At 44.6% G+C, this 18,161-nt stretch overlaps 1 protein-coding gene across 3 annotated transcripts in view; it reads right to left on the bottom strand.

Moving 5' to 3' along the window:
• Positions 1 to 17,133, bottom strand: part of LOC125446945 (epidermal growth factor receptor kinase substrate 8-like protein 1) — a 94,740-nt gene extending 77,607 nt beyond the window's left edge. Inside the window, exon 1 of one of the 3 annotated variants that reach the window (XM_048520957.2) lies at positions 16,944 to 17,133. Coding sequence is in view for 1 of the 3 variants with exons in the window: in XM_048520954.2 (XP_048376911.1) it covers positions 16,949 to 16,974 (26 nt within the window). In the remaining 2 variants the exon portion in view is untranslated. The other 2 variants (XM_048520954.2, XM_048520956.2) reach the window with 2 other exon arrangements.
• Positions 17,134 to 18,161: the final 1,028 nt, after the last annotated feature.

Genomic DNA, 18,161 nt, shown 5'->3' with positions numbered 1-18,161 from the left:
GCCTGTACATCTTTGGGCTGTGGGAGGAAATTGGAGCATCCGGAGGAAACCCACGCAGACATGAAGAGAACGTGCAAACTCCACACAGACAGTTGCCCGAGGGTGGAATTGAACCTGGATCCCTGGCACTGTGAGGCAACAGAGCTAAACACTGAGCCACCAAGCTCCCACAGACCTTCTAAATTCTAGCGAAAACAAGGCTAATTTGTATAATCTGTCCTCATAACGTAAGCTCTGCAGTCCAGATATCGTTCTTGTAAACATACGTAGTACTCCCTCCAGACCTTCCTATTGCATGATGCCCAGATCTGTTTAAGGTCATGACTAAAGGTTTTATCAGCAGCTACACTGAAACATGGATTGAGATAAGGGAAGATGGAAAAATGTAAGAGGCTTGTCCATTGAAAATTGCAGGAAAGATTGAGTGAAAACGAAAGACAGGGTGGTGATATCAATACAACTCGTCAATTTCTAAACTCCTCATTAGTCTTAATTGCTGGCTGATTTTGTATTTGGTGGTAGTTGGTGTCTGTTGGAGTGTATTAGAATTCCATGATAACTCCCACGAAAGCAGTTTTTTCAGATTTCACAACTTCTGTTTCAAGCCACAAGCATCAGGAAAGGCTATTGATAGCAACTTTGATTCAGTTTTCTTCCTCGTGTTTATTTTCAAGTGTTTGCATTAACTGCCTTTTGCTGCGAAACAGTTTCTTTTTGAAACAGAATTCTAATGCATGCATTTAAGGAGATGTGAGGGGCAAAGTTCAAAGGAGATGTGAGGGGGCAAGTTTTTTGGTAGGAGTCTGGAATGTGCTGCCAGGGGGTGATGGTGGGGAAGATACATTAGGGTCATTTAAGGGGCTTTTAGATAAGCACATGAATATGCAAGGAATGGAGGAATGTGGGCTAAGGGCTGGCAGAAGAGATTAGTTTAATTTGGCATTATATCTGGCACAACATTGTGGGCCGAAGGGCCCATTCCTGTGTTGTACTGTTCTGTGTTCTAATTCACTGTGTAGCAAAATGAAAGTTAAAATAAGCAGTTTGAATGAGACATTTGCCATCTTCAAATTTACTTGCAACAGAAAAACGACTGCAGATCATTACATTTTTGCTCTTTCTCTTCTGTTCTGTCTCAATGTTTTGCTCCTAGTAGTTCATTCGCAGTCTTTAGAATCTGAATGGATTGAACACTTTCCATCCAGATACACTGTTTGTAACACCGGCAGATTCCCGTGTGTTCCCATTATGTGGGATAACAAAAATCGAGCTCTTTCCAATTAACTTTTGAACTTTCCCCAGCTACCACCAAAATTTCAAAACTCTTTTCCCCATTGGAGTAAATCCTAATCAGCCTCAAACCTTCTCTTTCTATTCTCCTCAATAGATTCTTAACAGATTCAGTTACTTTCCACTGAATGTTCCCGGCCGGAATACTAGACAAATTTTCCGACTCATTCATCTGAACCGTACAGAATTCCAACAGGCTGATCACTGCCAGGTAGGCAAGGATCTAGAGCATGGGATAATAAAATGTGAGGCTGGATGAACACAGCAGGCCAAGCAGCATCTCGGGAGCACAAAAGCTGACGTTTCGGGCCTAGACCCTTCATCAGAGAGGATGATGAAGGGTCTAGGCCCGAAACGTCAGCTTTTGTGCTCCTGAGATGCTGCTTGGCCTGCTGTGTTCATCCAGCCTCACATTTTATTATCTTGGAATTCTCCAGCATCTGCAGTTCCCATTATCTCTAGAGCATGGGTTCTAGTTTCCCACACTTTGGAAAGTTAAGGTAAAATCTAACCTGGGACCCCTGGCACCGCGCTATAGGAGGTACTATGTTTTATGCTCAGAATTAAACAAGTGACCCTCTGCCATCTCAGTCTTATGTGAAAGATTCAGAAGAAGGGGACTTCTCCCTGCATCCCCAACCCAATACTAATCCTTCAACCTATCTCACCAAATGATCACTGAGAAACGGTATTTGTGGGATCTTTCTGTGCGCAGCTGGCATGCTGTATTCAATATATTTCAACGGCGGTTACACTTCATAGAAACTTATAAAATAGGAGCAAGAGTAGGCCATTCGGCCCTTTGGGTCGACTCTGCCAGTCCACTCGATCATGGCTGATCATCTAACTCCTGTTTCTGCTTTCTCCCCGTACCTTGTAGCCCTCAGAGCTTCAAAAGTCCTTAACTGGCTGCTGAGCCGTTTGGAATATTTCAGGGATGTGAAAGATGCTACATTAATGCTTTCTTGTTACTTCTAAGTAATTCTAATTGTAGAGATTCTCCACAGATGAGCCACCTATTTTCCCTGGAGAGTCGGAGGCTGAGGGGTGCCCTTATAGAGGTTTATAAAATCATGAGGGGCACAGATAGGGTGAATAGCCAAGGTCTTTTGGGCCTGGGAAGGGGAGTCTAAAACCAAAGGCTTAAAGGGAGAGGCAAAATTTGAAAGGGACCTGAGGGGCAACTTTTTCATGCAGAGGATGCTGTGTATATGGAATGAGCTGCCAGAGGAAGTGGTGGAGGCTGGCACAATTAACATTTAAAAAGGCATCTGGATGGGTACATGAATAGGAAGGGTTTAGAGGGACATGGGCCAAATGCTGTCAAATGAGACAAGAATAATGTAGGATCTTGTCAGCATGGACGAGATGGATGTAAGGGTATGTTTCCGTGCTCTACGACACCATCTCATCATTCGCCTCCCCCTCAAAACCCCACCACACATCAAATTTCACGCAGTGCTGTAAAAATAACATCACATTGGGCACGGCTAATTCTAATGTCATTATGCTGACAGAACAGCAGAACATTCCAGAAAAACGGTCACATTTCATTATTGAGAACTGCCTGCGAGTTTTGTTTTGATGTGCAATTAAATTGTCATCAGGCTGCACTGTTTGTTTTGCAGTAGGAAGGCACAGGTATAAAACCCAAAGTATTTCATTCTGCTTTCAAATAGGAACAGATCGCTGGAAAGAGACACAAAAATCAAGCCTTTTCTTCTCACATTCATCAGGACTGGGATACAAGAAACCAAAAGAAAGGGAACACCAATTTAAGCAGCAGGAGAGGAGGATTTCGATTGTTTGTTAAATTAAAACAGAAAGAACTGTGGATGCTGGAAATCAGAAACACAAACAGAAGTTGCTGGAAAAGCTCAGCAGGTCTGGCCGTGCCTGTGGAAAGAAATCAGAGTTAATGTTTCGGGTCAAGTGACTCTTCCTCAGAACTGATGGTAGCGAGGAAAATGTCGGTTTTTATGCAGAAAATAGGGAGGGGAAGGGGGTAAGGAATAAATGATAGGTGGGCTTTTGAAGGGAACACGTGGAGAGAAGTCAGAGTTCGTGTTTCGGGTCCAGTGACCCTTCTTCAGGCCTGAAATGTTAACTCTGATTTCTATCCACAGATGCTATCAGGCCGGCTGAGCTTTTCCAGTAACTCCTGTTTGCGTCTCTGTTGATTGTTAGCCACTGAGCTGGCCATTATACTAAGGGCTGACCAAATGATCGATCACTGTAAATTACGTGCGCTCATAAAAGGAGCAATGGCTGCTGGCTTGGTCCTTATGACCAGTTTGCCTCAGATTAAGGCAGAAATCAGATGACACCAGGTTGTAGTCCAACAGGTTTATTTTAAATCACGAGCTTTTGAAGCACTACCCTGAAGATTTCGCCTGATGAAGGAGTGGCGCCTCGAAAGCTTGTGATTTCAAATAAATCTGTTGGACTGTAACCTGATATTATGTGACTTCTGACTTTGTCCACCCCAGTCCAACACCAGCACCTCCACATCATGCCTCAGATTACCATGGAAGCAGAGGGGTGTCTGAAACATCTGGACAACTGGTGAAACTGGTCTGAAGCTGCTTCTTTGAAGTAAACACGAGTGGTATTCTTCATAAACAAGAATATAGCTTTAAAGGTGAAAGATGTCCTTGGAGCAATGAGTAACATGACATCTGTGTCTCAGTGCCGTTTCGATAATAGGCAGGGAGGATGTACATCTCAGTGACTGGAGGGCCATATCGAACAATATGCCCCCTTAACTGTCCGTGGCAGACAATGTACCAATTCCGACCAACCAGCCCACACTTGCAAAACTCAAAACACACTGTCCAGCATTAAATGTTATAGTGCTATTAGACAGCATTTATTAAATAATCCAGACAGTGCTAGGAATTATATCAAGAAACCAATTTACTAAAACCTTTAGTCTAGGCCAGTGTGTGTTCGAATCCGGCAATATTGCAGGTAGCAAATCAGAAGGCATGGTGACTAATCTGAAATGCAGCTCTAATTTTTATCAAACTGAACAAACATTTAGAAGAATGACAGAGGATCTTACAGAAAATTATGAAATAATGAAGGGAGTAGATAAGATAGAAGCAGGGAGGTTGTTTACACTCGCAGGTGGAACAAGAACAAGGGGACATAGCCTCAAAATAAGGGGGGAGCAGGTTTAGGTCTGAATTGAGGAGAAACTTCTTCACCCAAAGGTTTGTGAACCTGTGGAATTCCCTGCCCAGTGAATCAGCTGAGGTTACTTCACTGAACGTGTTTAAAGCTGAGGTAGGTTTTTTTTTGAATAGTAAAGGAATTAAGGGTTATGGAAGAGAGTGGGTAAGTGGAACTGTGGTTATGGAAAGAACAACCATGATCTTATTGAATGGCGAAGGCAGAGGGCCAGATGATCTACTCCTGTTCCTGCTTCTGAAGGCTTTTAAAAACATTCCAAAGACTTTATAAAGTTTTATTTCATCCTTCTTATTTTCTAACCGTTGGGACTTTTCTTTGTTTCTGTGTAATTATCCCATCTGAGAATAAATCTTACCACCAGTTTTAGCCTGAATGGTTGGTCAGGCTCGCAGAGACTTTCTTTTGGAGTACTAGAAGTTGCATGTAATCACACAAGGACTTTGTCCTGTGTAGGTTTTTGCGTAATCACTGTGTTTTTTTTCTTCGAGAAATGGTTGTGGGGGCTACCTGTTGCATTTCCCATGGCAACACCCTGATCAATCAGAGTCTCCCTGCCTGACCTGAGATTAATCAGAAAGTTAAGATTGACAGTTAACAGATCCACTGCATTCCCATATCAGGTATAACCCTACTACTCAGCACTCTGCTGTGTAATTCGGTGTTCCCTTTCTAAGTTTGGTTTCTTGTGTCCTAGTCCAAGACAAAAATCTTTGACTTTGGGTCTCTTAACAGCAACGTAAAATCCTATACTAATCAATCAATTATTTTTAAGAGGGAATGTTTTGCTTTATTTATTTTGAAAATAAAATGGTTTCATTTCTTTATGACATTATATGCATGGGTCAAAGCTATTACAGATAATATGAAAGGGTTTTCAAATTAAATTTCAAAGTGGAAAGTGGAATCAAACTATTTATGGAAAAGATTGTCGGTGAAATTAATTAACTAATTAATAAACAGGTCTGGTAATTAAATTGATTAAACTATCAGGTTGCAGAAGTTCAAATGTGCTCTACTAGCCTGGGCAGAAGTATGAGTGAAAATTAGTGTTGGCTTAATCGTGGGTGAACTGTGCAACTTTGTTGGATAAAGTTTTGACTTCTGGGGATTATAACTGGCTCTGGAAATTGAGCAAATTGGTAAAGATTGAAAGATTTACTAAAATCTTTGGTGTAGGTCAAAGTGTGTTTGAATCTGACAATATTGCAGATATGAAATCAGAAAGTCTGGTGATTATTCTGAAATGCAGCTCTAATTATTATCAAACGGAACAAGAAGTGGTTTTTAAAGACATTCCAAAGGCTTTATAGAGTTTTATTTCATTCTTATTATTTTCTGACTATTTGGACAATTTTAGCACTTTTCTGTTTCTCTGTAATTATCCCATATGTGAATAAATCTGACCACCAGTTTTTAGCCCGAACAAAAACATAACAGCTATTATTTACCCAACGCCAGTCCTAGTGAGACTTGAACCCACAACCTGCAAACTTAGTTGGGCATCATTCCCCTTCAAAGTGATTCACTGGATGGCATTTTATGGAAGGGATGGGGATCTTATCTTTTGAATGGAAAGCCAGCAAAAGTCCCTGGTCTTTTCTCTTAGGGAGGTTCTGCCAATTTAAGTGCCACTCTGATAGTGAGGCTTACCCTGGGAACACAGGGGTGGGGTCAAGAGGTTGGAAGCCCCCAACTGCTACAATCTATTGTTGCACCATCAGCCAATCAGAGGGCAGTAGCTCGATTGAACGGCAGCACCTCTGGAGCATTGGTGGTTCCTGCTGGTACTGCAGCCTCCTGGTGGCATTGGATCCCAAGCCACAGCTGAATAATAATGGATCACAGATCACAAATCACAGATCACAGATCACAGATTATAGAATCCCTACAGTGTGGAAATAGGCCCCTCAGTGCACACCGACCTTCAGGGAATTCCACCCAGGCCCATCCCCCTACAACCCACCTAATCCACACATCCCTGAACACTATGGGCAATTTAGTATGGCCAACCCACGCTAACCTGTACATCTTTGGACTTGAGATAGTAGGAACTGCCGATGCTGGAGAACCTGAGACATCAAGGTGGAGAGGTGGATGCACACAGCAGGCCAAGCAGCATCAGAGGAACAGGAAGGCTGATGTTTCGAGCCTAGACCCTTCTTCAGAATAAATGAAGAAGGGTCTAGGCCCGAAACATCAGCCTTCCTTCTTCTGTTCTGCTGGTTGGCCTGCTGTGATCATCTTTGGGCATGTTGGGAGGGTTGAGAGACAGAGGGTCATGGGCGAGGTGGCTGTAGGAGAGGAGGTAAGCTGCTGAGACAGCAGCAATGGGAGCTCTTAGCAACTGGCCCCATCCCAATTTTGGGCCTTTTGGCTAACACGAGTGCCAACAGGATGAAGCCATTTGGTGAGCATTCACTTGATTGATATAGAGGTGGTTGGTGTGAACTTAATCAGAAAGGCAACAGGACTCCCTCCTGGCCTAATTCAATGCTCCCACCTCCTCACCACCAATCTCATTGCAAAGAAGGGCACTCAATACCACCCGTGTGTGTTAAGCGGTTTAAGGCAGCATGGAGAAAGTCAACAGGATGCAAATGTAATCTCAACTGAACCTGGTTGTTCAGCACCAAAATGGGCCATTGTTGCCTGCAGACATGATCATTTTAATCACATGGCAGCTTGATGACATGTCAACGAAGGACCCCCTTCACACATCAGACTCTCAGAAAAACGGGAGTTGTCTATCATTGACGTGGAGGACAGAAGCCACTTCCTTTCTTTCATGGGATGCACACATCATTGACATGGGGCTCATTCCTTGCCCATCCCCAACTGTCCTTGGACTTGCCTCAGCTATTTTCAGAGGGCAATTAACAGTTGGCCACATTGCTGCGGGTCTGGAGTCACATGTAGGCTAAATGGGGTGGGACATATGGCTTGAGTGAAGTGTCTATTTCCGTGATGTATGATTCTGTGATTCTATGCAGTGATTGGAGCCAGTTGGATCTTACTAACTATGAATTCCTTGATTGGTTGTTAACCAGGGCCAATCAGGGAGCCCTGGCTGACAGATATAAACAGGAGTGCCAGAAAGTGCCCTGACTTCAGGGGCTGATTCTGAGCCAGGTGGTCAAGGCCAGAGTATAGCTGCACATGTAAATAAAGGGTGAGTTGGCAATGGAACACCAGCCTCTGTGCAATTATTTAGCAATATTATAGAGCAGTCACTGGTAATTTTGTAGCTGGCATTGCTATGATGCGATTTCAATTCCAGATTTTACTGACTGAGTTTATGCCAGCTGCTGGGGTGGGAACTGAGCTCAAATTCCCTTGGAAATAGTGTGGTGGGGTGCCTGGATTATCAGTCTGGTAACATTACCACATGGTGCCCACCTCCCCTAAAATGCCTAGTCCATCGTAAGGCACTAGTTCCCAAAAGTCTTAACACCAACAGAACGTGTCCACTTCTCCTTACTGGTACAGGTGGGGCACAATGAGAGTGTACCATGCATGAAACAACCAAATAGGAGTGAAAGAAACTTCTTTACCCAGTGTTTATTGTACACATAAAGGAGCTGGCACTGAGACACACTCTGAATCATATACAAGGGAACTGTTTCCCCCTCTATCAGTCTTTCATAAGCAAAGAACAACCCGTAGCACAGGTGTGCCAATACTGTCTGGCACCTGATCAGGAAGTGGCAGGTGTGGCACGGAATCTTAAATCAGATGAAAATCCTCATATTCATGACGTCTATAAAAGCTAAGCTTTTGCAATTGATTTATGTAAATTGTGAATCAGTGTCTTTCACAACGAGAATTAATGTTGTGAAAATTTCCAGTTGACGTTACATCAATCTACTTTGTTCACACAGGTGATAGCCACTGTTACTCTATTTCACTGTTGGGCAGTCTGATGGTGAGTTTTACACAGAAACTAGGAGCGAGAGTAAGCCTCTAAGCCTACTTTGTCGTTCAATATGATTATGGTTAAGCATCCAACTGTTCCCATTTCCTCCCCACAGCCTTTGAATACTTTAGCCATAAAAACTATATATAACTCCTTTCTGAAGCACTCTATATTTTGGCCTCAAACACTTTCTGTGACAGTGAATTCCGCAGACGCACCATTCTCTGGGTGAAGAAATTCTTCCTCATTCCATTCCTAAACAGCCTACCCATGTCCTTAGCCCATGATTCCGCAATCGTTGAGAATATCCTGAGTTTTGCCCTGTCCTCTGAATTAAAAACAAATCCAGGACTTTTGCAAGTACAAGTTTATCATTCTATTGTCACTTCAACTCGCCACCCTGTTCCCAGACTGATATCTCTGTCTCAGGCTTGCTGCAGTGCTCCAGTGAAGCTCAGCACAAGCTGGAAGAACAGCAGCTCATTTTCCACTTGGGAACTCTACAGCCTTCTGGACTCAATATGGAGTTCAACATGTTTAGGGCTTGAGGCGCCTTCTCCCTTGGCCTCACCCCAACTCCAACACATCAGGCCTTGTTATAACATGGTCTGCTATTACACACAGCATATCATTAGCTACTAGTAGTCCCCATTAGCAGCCATTCATTCTCCCTGACTAATCATTATCCATTCATTTGTTTGTCCGACTGTTCTCTCTCTTTGGGCTCTCTCTGCACCTAGCATTTTTGATTAGATTCCCTAAAGTGTGGAAACAGGCCCTTCGGCCCAACAAGTCCAACTGCCCCTTGAGGCATCCCACCCAGACCCAACCTCCTATAACCCACCTACTATGGGCAATTTAGCATGGCCAATCCACCTAGCCTGCACATCTTTGGACTGTGGGAGGAAACCCACGCAGACACGGAGAGAATGTGCAAACTCCACACAGACAGTCACCCGAGGCTGGAATCAAACACGAGTCCCTGATGCTGTGAGGCTGCGGTGCTAACCACTGAGCCACCGTGCCATCCCTTTTTTTTGTACACCCATCTATCTGCCTGCACCTCGGGTCACCACATCTCTAAAACTAATGTTTATGATGCTTTCTGCCACCCTCACACTCCTAAGTGCATCAGATTGTTGCTCCAACCTATCCATGTGGTCTGGGGAAAACTGCAGTCGGATTCACTTCCTGCAACTGGAAGCGCCACAGATCTCCGACATCTCACAAGTGCAGCACTTAACCCTGACTGATACTTCTGTTCTCAATCAAAAAAAAATTGAACACTTTACCCTTATTTGCTGCTAATACCCAATGTAGAGATTCCCTCACTCACCTTCCAAGGATGCTTCCTGCATCTCTCCCTTACTTACTCTCCATTTACTGTTTACCTTTGCCCATGACCCTATCTTCTGCATAAAACTGAGAATTTCCTAGCAGCCATCAGCTCTAAGGAAGAGTCACTGGAAACAAAACATTAACTCAGTTTCTCTCTCCACTGACGCTGCCAGACCAGCTGAGTTTCTCCAGCAATTTCTGCTTTTGTTTATGATTTCCAGCACCCGCAGTTCTTTCAGTTTTTATTTCTCATGCTGTTATCTTTCGTATTTCCAAGTCATCACCGCATTTCCATGGTGACCACTTGACTCTCCCTGTTGGACTATAAACTGGTGATGTGTGATTTCTGACCTTCTGACTCCAGTCCAACTCCAGCATCTCCTCATTACGTGTAAATTCTGACATTACTGCCTGACAGGAGCACCTTTGTAATTTGAACAGCGCCTTAAACACTGCCTTGGGATGTTCAAAATGTTTTACAGCCAACAAAATACTCTTGAAGAGTTCACTGACACTCCCAGGTCAACACAGTTAACAATTTCATGAAAGCCATGTCCATTTGAGCTGCTAATGCAGATTGAAGCCTTTTAAAAAAAAGTCAGTGGACTTGAAATGCTAACTCTGTGTCTCTCTCCACAGATGCTGCCAGACCAGCTGAGTTTCTCCAACTATTTCTGCTTTTATTTCAGATCTCCAGCGTCCTCAATTCTTTGTTTTATTTTATTATTGCACTGAAAATGTTTATTGTTTGCACAACAGGTACAACAGTAACCCAGCATCGACAGTATGTTCAGAGATAATGGGAACTGCAGATGCTGGAGAATCCGAGAAAGCAAAGTGCGGAGCTGGAAGAACACGGCAGGCCAACCAGCCCCACACTTTGTTATCAACAGTATGTTTCAATGTTATAGGAACATAAGAGATAGGAGTAAGAGTTTGGGCCTGTTAAGTCTGCTCTCATATTCCTGCAATCATAGCTGACTATCTTCCAAAGATCCACTTTCCCATCCGCAACTATATCGCTCGATTTCCCAATGAGGCCAAATATCTGTCAAAACCAACTCTTACCTCCACACTCCCAAAACCCATCAGCACAGAGAATTCAAGAGATTCATAACACAATCAGCAATGGCATTTCTCCTCATCTCTTAAACAACTTAAACAACAGTCTTAAACAACTGGCCGCTTCATTTCTGAGGCTGAGATACCCCAGCCAACTTCCATATCTACCTTAGGAGACCTAATGGAGGACAAACAGGAGGCTGGAAGAACACAGCAGGCCAGGTAGCATCTGGAGGAAAGGAGCAGTCAATGTTTCCTTTCTTCAGTCCCGAAGAACATTATACCCTAAACATTGACTCCTCCTTTCCTCCAGGTACTGCTGGCTCGCTGTGTTCTTCCAGCCTCCTATTTGTCTACCTTGGATTCTAGCATCTGCAGTTTTCTTTTCATCTCCAGACCTGATGGAATGTTGTAGCTTTCAGTAGAAACAATTCTCTTTCCCTGAAATTGTACAGATTACTGTTGGGTGTAGCTCTGAAAAGGTTAATATTTCAAACCACCACCCATTATGATATTGTCCATTGGAATTTTAGAAAGTTTGTTTATTGGATTGTTGGCTAGGCCCAGCATTTTCTGCCCATCCCTAATGGACCAGAGAGCAGATAAGAGTCAACCATATTGCTGTGAATCACATGTAGGTCAGACCAGGTAAGGATGGCAGATTTCCCTCCCTAAGGGGCATCAGTGAACCAGATGGGTTTTTAACAATCGGTGGTGGATACAGCTTTTTTTTTGATTTTCAGATTATCAGGCATTGCAGTAGTTCACCAAAGATCCTTCGATAACACCTTCCAAACTCATAACCACTTCCATCTAGAAGGACAATGGTGGTAGATACATGGGAATACCACCTTTCCCCTCAATTTCTACTCCAAGCCATTTGTTATTTTGACCTGGAAATATATTGTCATTCCTTCTCTATTGCTGGGTCCAAAATCCTGGGAATTCCCTTTCTAGGGGTGTTGTGGGTCAACCCACATTAGATTGACTGCAGCGGCTCAAGAAGGCAGCTCACCCTCACCTTCTCAAGGGGTAACTAGGGATGGGAAATAAATGCTGGCCCAGCCAGCAACATCCCCTGAATGAATAAAGAAAAGTAATTAATTGGTTAGCAAATATTTTGGGACTACTTAGGGTCAGGAAAGATGCTACATGAATGCAAGATCTTGTTTTTTTTTGCATGCTTAGGAAATGCATCTTGGACGAGAATCAACAATGGGGGGTGTTAAATGTCTCCTCACTCTTTGTTCCACAATTCCCTTTCCAGCTTTCCTTCCTGTGGCTGGGGGTGGGGGTGGGGGTGGGGGAACTGGGGGTTTGGAACAGCTGCTCGTGTGAACTGACGTTATACACTTATCACGGTACGCGTGACAATCAAGCTTAAATCAAATCAAATCTGGTCCTCCTCAAAGTCTCTGTCACAGAGTCTATCAATGGCAGTGTCAAATATAATTAGTTGCTCACATGTAATAGACTGTATCAAAAACCGAAGTTGCTGAAAAAACTCAGCAGGTCTGGCAGCATCTGTGAAGAAAAAAATCAGAGTTCGCCATCAGTTCTGAGGAAGAGTCACGGGACCCGAAACGTTAACTCTGATATTTTTCTTCACAGATGCTGAGCTATTCCAGCAACTTCTGCTTTTGTTCCTGATTTACAGCATCTGCAGGTCTTTCGGTTTTTATTTTGTAATAGACTGTGTCTTGAGAACCAAAATAAACTCTCCTACTTAGACCAGGTTGTGTTTTTCCTTTACTGTGTGAGACCAAGCACGTCATTTGAGTTTTCTAGGTTTAAAGTGTTCTGTAGTGACCACCTTCATCGTGAGCAGCAACTTATACCATACAATGAGCTGGCCCTGCTCATGAAACAAATATAGACCTGCCTTTTTCAGTATAGGACAGCCCCTTATGCATGTCCAGGTTAGGTGCAGCATGATCACAGATAGGGCAAAACTCTCTCTCTCTCCTGAACCCCAACCATGTTTCAGGCTCAGGAGATCTCCTTCCAACCCTCCCCTCCACTCTTCCTTCCCTTCCCCAGGGCTGATGTCATCGCACCGTCCCCAGTGCCAGTACATGCCAACTTGCACACTTTTCACACTGCATGCTTTTCAGAGGGTCAGTGCGGGATTGATGGGTCGAACGGCCTCTTTCCGCACTGTAGGGATTCCACAGTAGCCCCTAGGACAAAGGCCTGAGCCTGCAATCTGGACTGACCACCCACCACCTGATGCCATGCTGAGTGAGTACCGCCCACTCTGAGGCACCTTCTCTGCCTCTAATGAATTCTTCAGCCCAGATCTCAGTTCCACATTCCAATGACTCACTAATGACGTGATAGTAAAAGGTGAAACATCATATTCATTAGCTGTCCTCATAAATATTCCTTCTTGACATACAGCATAAGAAACAGGAATCAGATTAGCACATCATTCATCTGGTTGCTGGCTGTGAGAGCTGGTAATATTGCTGTGTTTGTCTACACATTGACTGTCAAGAATATCCTGAGAATGTCATGTGGTTAAGAGAGCTAACAAGGTGTAGAGCTGGATGAGCACAGCAGGCCAAGCAGCGTCAGAGGAGCAGGAAGGCTGACATTTCGGGCCTAGACTCTTCTTCAGAAATGTGATTGTTATATAAGTGAAAGATCTCCTTAGCCCTCCCCCAACTAACCACAAAAGCACATTCCAGCTGCAAACATGAGTTAGCTATTAGGCCCATTGAGCTTGATCCAGCTCTTGGACTAGTCCAGTCCCTCCTACGCTTTCACTGTAACACTACACATTTCCTCTTCTAAGTATTTACTCCATTCCTGGTTGAGTACATGAATAGGAAGGGTTTAGAGAAATATGGGCCAAATGCTAACAAATGGGGATGGATTGATTTATGATACCTATTCAGCATGTATGAGTTGGACCGAAGGGTCAGTTTCCATGCTGCACATCTCTATTCCTAGATCCACTTCCCCCACCCTTCTAGATAGTCGGTTCCAAATAACAACCTCAGACTCAAATAATTCTCAAATAATAAGGCAGCCAACATCATCTAAGACTCCTCCCACCCCAGTTACAATTTCTACCACCCTCTTCCATTAACCAGAAGGTACATGGACCAACAGATTCAAGACCAGCTTCTTCCTCGCTGTTATCAGATTTCTGAATATCTGATCCGGCCGATTTTAATTTAATGTTAATCTGGCTGTTTGTGTGCCTTCTCTGCAGCTGTAACATTGTATTCCAATGCTCTGTTCTATTACCCTAATCCATTTTGAATGGCATGATCCATTCGTAGGGCATGCAAAACAAAACTTCCCACTGTACCTAGGTACATGTGACAGTAATATATCAAATCAAATCTTCTACCCCAACCTGGTTTATTTGCCAATCACGTCTGATCTCCATCCCCCTCCCACCACCCCCTACAGCCTCAAGCCTTCATTGGACATTATTTACCCTTGTTCATTGAAGACCTGTCATAATTTTGAAGGACTTGATAAATTCTCTGCCTCGCCCTCTCTGCATGAAGGAGACCAATCCCAGCTTCTCTGATCTCTCAACATAACGCAAGTCCCTCCTCCCCAGTCCCATTCTCTCGTTCTCTCTCTACTGTACCAAAAGGCCACCACACCCTCCTTACCCTGAACCAAATGTAATCCTTCAAATGAAGCTAACCAGTAATTGAAAATGTCGCTACGTAACAATTGTCCTGCCCTATCCCAGAGGGGCTGAGGGCAATTGCAGCACCTAAACCGAGCCCCTGCCTTAGAACAGAGTCCTGGAAACTTACGCCACAGACAGAGGACGCTTGGCCCATCACATTTGTGCTGGGTCTCTGAAGCAGTTGTTATTCGTCCCTTAGCCCTTTATATCTGAGGGAACTGGGTGAGGGAAAGACAGTGTTGTGACGCCGAAGTCACTGGAATAATAGCCCACAGGTGAATGACCTGGAGACACAGGTTCAAATCCTGCCACAGGCGCTGCGGAACTTGAAGAAAGCCAATGACCCTGGACTATGATGGTGACCATGAGAGTTATTAAAAATTGTTGTTTAAAAACTCATTGGGTTCACAGCATCCTTCTTACCCATTTTGCCATACATGTGACTCCAGACTCTTTCTACCTGACACTCAGCTGAAGAGCAACTAGTCTTGGGGAAATAAATTCTGGCTTTGCTCCCCACCCAGGAAAAAATAAATCTAAAATTTAGTCATCCCCAACTACATGTCCAAGTGCTTTTTGAAGTTCTTTACAAACTTCAAATGTATACGTAGAATGTTCCAGATCCCACTAATTCACCGACTACGGACTTTCTCCCAATCCGTCCCATCCTGTGCTATACCATTGATTTTATTCCTGTCACCTCCTTATTCACGAGAGATCCACACAACCCAGCACCTTCCGGCCAGCACTGGCCCACTGTGTGACCTCTAACCACTCAGAAGGACAAGGGAAACAGATGCATGGGAACACCATCACCTCCACGTTCCCTTCAAGTCATGTCTCACATGCATGCACGCACTCTCTCGCTCTCTCACACACACACACATACACACATCACCCTGATTCCTTCACTGTCACGGGGTCAAAACCAGGCCACTCTTCCTCTAATCCAACTGTAGGGGCATCCCGACAAGGAGGAAGCAGCGGTTCAACAGGATGATTCAACAACCACCTTCTCATGGGGCAATTAGGGATGAGCAGTATATGCCAGCCTTGCCAACAAAATCCATGAGAATTCATTGGCAAGGCTGTCAATGCTGACTCTCAATGGCTCAACGTGGAGGGACAGTCCATGGGAGGTTTCAAAAGGGGAGCTGGACATATACCTGAAGGTGATGAGGCTAGAGGCCTACAGAGACAGAGATGGGGAGTGGGACCAGCTGGCCACCTCTTTCAGCAGCTAGTGCAGACACAATGGAAGGCATGGCCTCACTCTGTACCATAAACTCTATAATTCGCCCTGTGGTGTGCTCTTTTCCATTGCAAATCATCACCATCGCACTCACTCATTAGTGAGCTTCATTTGGGGTTACCATGCCTTACATGAGGTTGCAAAAGGCAAACTGTCCTGATGACCTCAGCTGGATTAGGGATGGAACCCGTACTGTTTTTGTTTTCCAATTCACTCACAGGATTTGGGCATCCCTGGCTAGGCCAGCATTGGTTACCCATTCCTAACCACCCAGACATTGGTTCGGCGTTAACCACATTGCTGTCGGTCTGGAGTCACATGTAAGCCAGACCAGGTAAGGATGTCAGGTTTCCTTCCCTCAAGGACGTGAGCGAACAGCATGGGTTTACCCCCTTGACAATGGATTCACTGTCATCATTAGGCCCTTAATTCCAGATTTTCTGATTTCCTCTTCATAGATGCTGCCAGATCTGTTGTGCTTTTACAGCAATTTCTGCACTTGTTCCAGATTCTTTATTGGATTCAAGTTGCACCATCTGCCATGACAGGGTTTGAAACCAGGTCCTCAGAACATCAGCTGAGTTTCTGGTTTAACGCTCTGGTGACAATACCACGAGGCCACTGCCTCCCCTGGTGTCACGACAAACCTGCTGGCCAGCCAACTGAGCTGACAGAGCCCTCGCACTAATTCAGAGGGTGTGGGTCTCAGCTTCACGGCCCATCCCTACGGGAGCCACAGCGACACAATGAGAGAGGATTTTACTCAACGGGAGAATCTGGCCAAGGAAATCCAGGGTTCCGAAGAGATAAACTCCTCGAGGGATGGAGAGAGAAAAAAAAACTCACGTTGATAGGAAAATAGGCTGGGGAAGAGCCAGCATTGCCATTTTGGGCTGAATGGCCTGAATCCATTTCCATGACTTGAAACAAGTGGCACTGTATGGAAGGTTAACTGCACCATCCCCCACTCTTTATCTTCCTTATCACCAGCTTATCTGTTGGGTTACCCAGGTACGAGCACAACGCTGAGGTAAAGAGAGCGAAAAGTGAAGACATAAACTTACAACAAATGCTCCAGCCCTTCAACACTTCAATAAACTCCACAAAACGCGGCAGCAACAGTGACGGAAAGATTCGCAGGTGTCTCACTCTGGAGGTAGCTCTGTCTAATTCTGACTGTGTGCTGTGTACACTTTTTTTTTGTTCATGAAGGAGGGTGTGGACACAGTACTGACCTCACCTCTCAAGACAGAAATCCACGCCCATCTACATTCTACGAGTCACCCCTCTCTTCCTGCTGATAAAATCCCAGCATGTTGCTCCACGTCGCCTTCCTTGGGAACTCTTATCCCTGGCAGTCAACTGGATTCTGTAACCAAAGGTTCAGCGGTTGCTTTCAACGCTGTAAACTTTGTCAGCAGGTTTAATATTAACCTATAGGCTGCCAAGGAGTCTGTGAAGGACTGTTCGTCCTTCTGAAAAAGTGGCAGCTTTTGGGCTTCTTCTGTTTACTCCTAAACAGAGTGCGCTCATCCCGCAGCGAAACACACTCCTGTCTCGTGATGAGGCGCAGATTTGGACAGCACCTTGCCAAAATCCTATCTCGTCACTGTGAAATGTTCACTTTTTATTTTGTTTATTCACAGCTCACGCATACGCCCTGCTTTAGAATCTGAACTCAAGAAGCAGGCAATGGGTGAAATAAAAATGTTGTCTCTCCGGATATTCCTGTTTGAATTTTGTCCCTTCTCGGTGGTGTTTTACTCTGTGTTCTCTCCCCACTCTTCCTCTCGAGTTAGGATCTGGGAACGTCTACAGTCTGAGGGTTTGTTAGTTCCCCGAAGTTTAAAATGTTTCATATGCAGAGGCCTGTTCTTCCAGTGAGAGTTTTATTCCAGTTCCCACAAACTCCAGCACCCACTGATTCCTCCTTCCTCATTTATAATGCACAGCCAGTTATCCTTTTGTTTTCATAGCAATCCTAATCCCTTGTTCCATTTACTCCGATGCATCCCTGCCAGACATGGCTCGGTGCTAACAGGAGTGTGGCAGAGACAGATTTGATCCTGGCCTCCAATTCTCTGAAATGGAGAAAGCGTGAGGGAGCTAGTACTGACTCAGTGGGTTTAATGGCCTCTTCCTGTGTCGGAACCATTCTACGATTCCAGACCAAGCACCTCCTGATAGATCATTCGCTGTCTCCCGGCCCCTCAACTAAGGCCCAAACGAGATCCATCTTTCCCTCTAATGGGTGGTGTAGTTTTGTCTTCCTTCCTTCAAAGCCCCTGGTTACAGAGATTGCAGAGATAACCAAGAAGCGGGTTATTTAACTGCCGCACGCCCGGAAACCTCCCCTCAAATCCCATCCAACTCCCACTCCCCTATCCCACCCTCCCCTCAGTCGTTGCCATCTTGGTGCAGATCAATCTCACTCTCTCTCCGGTCTCTTCATG

The sequence above is a fragment of the Stegostoma tigrinum genome, chromosome 38 (assembly GCF_030684315.1).
Source record: "Stegostoma tigrinum isolate sSteTig4 chromosome 38, sSteTig4.hap1, whole genome shotgun sequence".
NCBI lineage: Eukaryota > Metazoa > Chordata > Chondrichthyes > Orectolobiformes > Stegostomatidae > Stegostoma > Stegostoma tigrinum.
This window is presented reverse-complemented; position numbering and strand designations above follow the sequence as displayed.